We start from the raw sequence: 6000 nt of genomic DNA, 5'->3' as shown, positions 1-6000 counted from the left end.
CAGAGACTGAGTAAGACATTAGACCGGGCTACAGAGCTATGACATTTTAGCAGCCAGAGCATTCACAGATGGCCCACACAAATCTTGAGCATTTTGTGATTTTGTTGCTGGCTGGTACAAATTTGCTTACTATTCACTCATCGAAAATATATTTATTATGATTTTACTATGGGCTATTCTAGGTGAGGAATATTACTGTAAATAAAATCGAAGTCCTTGTCCTTATGTAACTTAAATTCTAATTAGAAGAAACAGAAAGCAACAGATATGTGATCTGCCAGGTAGGAATAAACAGTATGGAGAAGAATAAAGATAAAGCAGAGGTTAAGTAGATGAGGAGAAATCAACAACAGAGCCCGAGAATGGATGGACAGTGAGGTAAGAAGAAAGTCAAGATGGAATGGTGTCTCACTGGCCAAGTGAGGCAAGTATTTCAAGAAAAGAAAAACAATTGTTTCAAATACTACTGAGAGGTCAGATGAGGACTGAGGACTGGCCATTGTGTTTGGCAGTGTGGAGGTCATTGGTGACCCTGCCATGAGGTTTTTCATGGAGTGGTAAAGAGAAAATCCAAATTAGTCTGAGTTGGAAAGAAAATGGGAGGAAGGGAAGGGGAGTCAGAGAATACAGAAAACTCATGCCATAAGTGAGAGGTTTTAAAGAACAGAAATTTATTTTTTCACATTCTGAAGGCTAAAAGTTCAAATCGGGTTCTTGGCTGTCAATTCCTTCCTTGTGAGTACTCTAAGTGTTCCTTGGTGTCCTTGGCTTGGAGACGATCCTCACATGGACCCTCTCTTCCTTCACGTGGACGAGAAGTGATTAGGTTCAGTATCCAACCTACACTGGCACAGGCTCATTAACATAACAAGAGAAAATACCTCTTTCCAAACAGGATCACATCCACAAAGTCCAGAAATTAAACACATATTTTTGGGGGGACACAATTCAATCCATAACAAGGATGTTGTGCTGAAAACGGGTTCTGAGAAATGAATGGTAATTGGACAGGGATGTGGGCCAAGAGTGAATTTATATCACTGGAAATATTATACCATGTTTGGTGCTGATGGGAATGATCCAGTACAATGTGAAAATTGATGATGAGGGAGAGAAAGGGGCAATTGCTTGGATGATGCCCTTGAGTAGCTGAGAAGGATGGGTTCCTTTAGACCAGAGTTATTCATACTTCCATAATCATGTCATAAAAGAATTGATGTCACTAAAACTTTTGAGTATGTGCCAAAAATATATGCCTGTATTTTAAAATCTTGTTTATATCCTAGGGTAATAGCATGTTAAATGTGCATTTCAAAACATACACAAAAATAGGAACAAATACTATGGAGATAAAATATATAAATAGAAGACTCAGTATTTTCTCTCCACACCCCAGGGATAGTCTTATCACATATCCTTTGAATAACACACACCTGACTTTTGGGTCCTTATCTTCAGATAATGACAATGATTTATCAAAAACAGAAGGAAAACGTTTGGCCTTCAGATTTGAGAATCCAAGCTCTCCTTTCTTGATTTCTAATCTAGGGAAGTGTTTTGACCTTAATCAATAAAAGCAGCTTGAGATGATTTAGTTAAAAGTTCTAATTCAAAAGCAGGCTCTCCCAATGCTCCTAGAGGTTACTGTTGCCCCATGTAATGTCACAGGATGCAAAAGAATACTCAGAAAGGAGAACAACCATATTTTAACTTTCATTTATTGTCGTTGGGTCACTTCTTAACCATGGCTCATTCCATGGCTTCCCTGAATCTCATGATTGAAGCACAAAAGTGTACATCTCATCACAGGTATACAACTAAAATCTTTTACCACATGACAGGAAGAATAAGAGATGTATTCTACTTCTTCTGTAGTTTCTGTGTAAAGAATGACCATTGCCAGCTAAAGCACAAACTAAAGAGGCATCCCCAGTTTGCAAAGAGTTTAAGTGACAGGCACTGGAGCTTTTCCCAGATCATTGTCCTCTGTAAAATATTTTTTCTAATTATGAGGCTGACATTCCTGGCACAAAGACATTGTTCTATGAATGGCTAATTAATATAATAAAACCATAGCATCAAGTTGAACCACAATCAAAGTCTTTAAGGTGGCCAAGGGAATCCTTCCCACAGTTCCAACGTAAACCCAGTTGTAAATTAAGATTTCCAGGTGTGTTAGAAAATCTTGAAGCACAATCATCACGTTCACCATGTGTGGATACCTTTCTCAAAGGGTCAGGATTCTTCTAAATCAGCCTCTCCATCGCAGGCGGCGCCATCATGCTCCACATTTCCACTCGAGAGCCCTCCTTTTCCTGACGGCTTGGGCTGTAGGTTCCCTGAGTTGCCCTTTTCTTGGAGGCTACAACAGAAGCCACAACTACCAGAAAGAGGATCAATAACAAGGCTAAGGTCACTGAGCCAACTGCGGTGAAAATGTCCGAGATCAAGCCATCTGCCAACTGGAAGGATTGAAACAATTGAGGTGTAAATTATAGAGCAAGACAAATGTTCAGGACAATGGAACTACCCTGGAAAGGAAACCAACCAGAGCAAGTGGGTACCGCTCAGTATTGAAAAAGACCAAGGTACTAAAGGGTAGCCAGATTTTCTTATTCCAGATCAAGAGAAAATGATTACATATCTACATCCAAGGCCTACAGTCAGAAAGTGTGGCATGAAATGTCTACTATATTTATTTAGTGTTTTAAGCTCATGAAGAGATCATTCATGTGACATCAAGTGCAAAAGACGAACCCACATGCATATTTGTAAAATCCATAGGAAGCTATTATTCAGACTCTCCTCCTTCCCTTGCCAAAAGTTCTGATTTGGGGGAATGGTTGTTTTATAGCCTTTTGCTGGGCAAGGAAGCAAATTACGTTAGTTGGGCCTCGTGGGAAGGAGACAGAGGACAGCCTGTGACATGCTGGATCTGCAGGCAGTTTCCACAGTCATCACTTTGATTTGAATTCAGTGGAATGGCTGTAAAAGCCCATGAGCTCAAGGCTGAACCCAAACGTTTAGAAACAGGAAACTGCAGGTAGAATCCTGTCAGGAGGCGCTGAATACTGGGCTTTCTGGGATGTTACTTGTACATAAGGCTTTGTTGAATGTTGCTGATTCCAATGCATTTGCCAAGCACTTCTTAGCAAACCTGAACTCTATCAATTTACAATGGGTAACATGAAACTGTGATTCCGTTTCATAGAAAGATTAAAGGCAAGAAGCAGTTGCTATTTGAATTACTAGGTTTCAAAGAAATGCTTCTCTCAGAGTAAAATCAGGAGTAAGACATTTTACCTTCTCATTTAGCTTTCTTTTATGGCCCATCTCTCCAACCTGTCTTTACCAAAGCAATCTGTTACTACAAATGGAATTTTTGTTTGTTTATTTTAATATCCTGGGAAATTTTAAATATCCTTGCTAGCTTTAGTTTCCCCTCTGGTATCTTGGTTTAAACCATTATACAATGACTATAACACTGGAATCTCTTCCTAATATTGTTTTGGGTCTACTCACTATACGACTTGCTCAAATGTGGTTCATTAATTTATTCGTTCATTCGATAATATCTATAGACCACCTTCTATGAGTTTTGTACTGAGCTAGGAAATGAAAATACAAAGGTAAATCAAAGTTTGGAATTGGAACTGAAATTCTGGGAATTGAAGAAGAGAAGGAGATACATACACACACATATATATACAAATAATCATGATGCATTATAAATACATGTTAGGGTATTGTCATAAATTAATTGAATTGGGTTGTGGGTGGAGTAAAATTGGAATGAGGCTGTGATAGTAAGTGGAAATTTCCATATTTCAAGTAGAAAATTCTATTTGGATGAAACAATTTGAAATAAAAAAGGGAAGGGGATATAAAAATGCTTAGAATTTGGGGAAAGCATATATGATCCAGTGTGACCAAAGGTATTGTTCATAAATGTGTATATTTGAACTGGAAAGGACTGAAAGAGTTGGTGAGAGCAAAAACTACAAAGTAAATTAATCTTGTCAAGGAACTTGAATGCCAAGCTAAAAATTTGGACGTTGTCCTATAGACAGCGGGAAGCCACTGAGGATATTTAGGCAAGATCATGATGTGATCTGATCAGTGTTTTATTAATTGGCTCTGGTTATGGGGTGGAGGATGGGTGGCAGTTGAGGAGCTGGAGGTAAGGAAAATAGAATTTTATTTTATTAGTCATGATCTATATCTAAACTTAGCAATAGAGTGAGAACTGAAGGAAAACAATGATTGAGAGAGATTTCTGAGTTAGAGTCAGCATCACTCCAGGTCTGATTATGTGGGGCTGGGGAGGATCAGTCAACCACAGGGAAAAGGTAAAGCTAGTCTCTACCATGAATGAGTGTGTGAATTGCAATGTCATTAACTGGGATTGGGTACATAGGAGCAGAAGCAAGTTTGAGCAGAAAGATGATAAACTCAGTTTGGGAAAATCTAATTTTAGGTTCTGAGAGAACATTCACGAGCCCTGGTGATGCAGTGGTTACGTGCTCAGCTGCTAATCAAAAGGTCTGCAGTTAGAACCCACCAGTCGCTCCACGGGAGAAGGATGTGGCAGTCTGCTTTCGTAAAGACTTACAGCCTTGGAAACCCTATGGGACAGTTCTACTCTGTCCTATAGGGTCATTATGAGTTGGAATCAACTCAACGGAATATTACCCTGAAAAATTCTGGGTCATGACCAATTTTCATCCTCCAGTTACTGAAGCTTTATGAGTAAAAGCATATAGAATTTCACATAATTCAGTAGGTTTTAAGAAAATCAGTTTACCCCAACTAAAGGGTGAGATCTCCAGTCATTCTGTGTAGCCACCCTTTTGTGAGTAATTACATCTTCTAGTTTAAGATAAACATAAACTGAGGAAAAACAGATAGAGCCATAGACTGGGCCTTGAAAAGTCAAGAGCATGGGACATAGATGGTTAGCTGGAACCTCACTAGCAAAAACCCTTGGTATTATCTGAGGCCCTTTAGCTAATGCACACTCTTGTTAACGTGATTTTAATCTGTCAAATAACTTGTGTCATCTATGGGAGTAAATGGCTGTTTTCCTGGATGAGTGAGCTGAGAGGGTCCACACCTATGCAGTGAAGAGAGAAATCCTTTGGCTTGCCTCTGTTTTCGTCTGGGCCCTTCTGAGACTGATTACACTGGGGAAACTAAGGCAACCTAGACACTCTCATCTGCTACATTGCATCTTTACTTTTGGAGGGTGGAACCCAAAAGAGAAAAGAAGTCGTGGACATAGGCCCAAGTCTCTGTAGAACCACAATCTGGTGAAACAGAGCTGATCCTCTCCATCCATCCTGTGACCTCTGAGGAGCCAGAACCCTTGTCTACATTTTCCTGTTGTTCTCAGAAATGTGGTAAAAATGAAGGAGTGCATTCAAGGCCCCATCACTGGCTCCCTTGGCTGTGTGATGAGGTAACTGAGAGCTCCATTTCTTGAGGCTGAGGCCTGGGTTTGATCTGCAGCTCTGCCACTTTGTTGTATAAAACTGGCATTGCTTCACCTCTCGAAGGCTTGTTTTCATTACTTATAAAACTGGATATTAATATCTACTTCAAAGGATGGGACTTAATGAAACTCTATGAATGGAAAATACACAAAACAAAGTTGACAGTAAACTCCCGGAACATAAAAATACTAGTAGCCACTAACATGCCGTATATCATTACCCCCAATTCTATTTACTTACAAAAGGTAAAAGGAGAACCCCCTTAGTATCTGGCAGTACGACCAAGGGAGCCAACCTACAAACCTACCATTGCAATTCCAAGCCTCGGATCAAATTTTTTATGAAATGGTTCCCCTAGCTATACCAAATAGGATATGTCATTGAGCCTTGGAGTAAAACTGAATGAGTAGGATTTTCAAGTAGCCTTTTAAAGGCCCCATCCGTGCTTTTGAATCCCCATGGTTGAAAGGCGTTTTTTTTTTTTTTTCACTCTGCTATTCTTTAGCTG

General features: G+C 39.6%; 1 protein-coding gene across 1 annotated transcript in view; it reads right to left on the bottom strand.

Moving 5' to 3' along the window:
- Positions 1 to 2246: 2246 nt before the first annotated feature.
- Positions 2247 to 6000, bottom strand: part of CRB1 (crumbs cell polarity complex component 1) — a 282876-nt gene continuing 279122 nt past the window's right edge. The window contains 1 exon segment of the mRNA XM_049858461.1: positions 2247 to 2462. Coding sequence (XP_049714418.1) covers positions 2247 to 2462 — 216 coding nt within the window.

Source organism: Elephas maximus, chromosome 18, assembly GCF_024166365.1.
Source record: "Elephas maximus indicus isolate mEleMax1 chromosome 18, mEleMax1 primary haplotype, whole genome shotgun sequence".
NCBI lineage: Eukaryota > Metazoa > Chordata > Mammalia > Proboscidea > Elephantidae > Elephas > Elephas maximus.
Note: the sequence above shows the minus strand (reverse complement) of the source record. Positions and strands in the feature narration are given on the sequence as shown.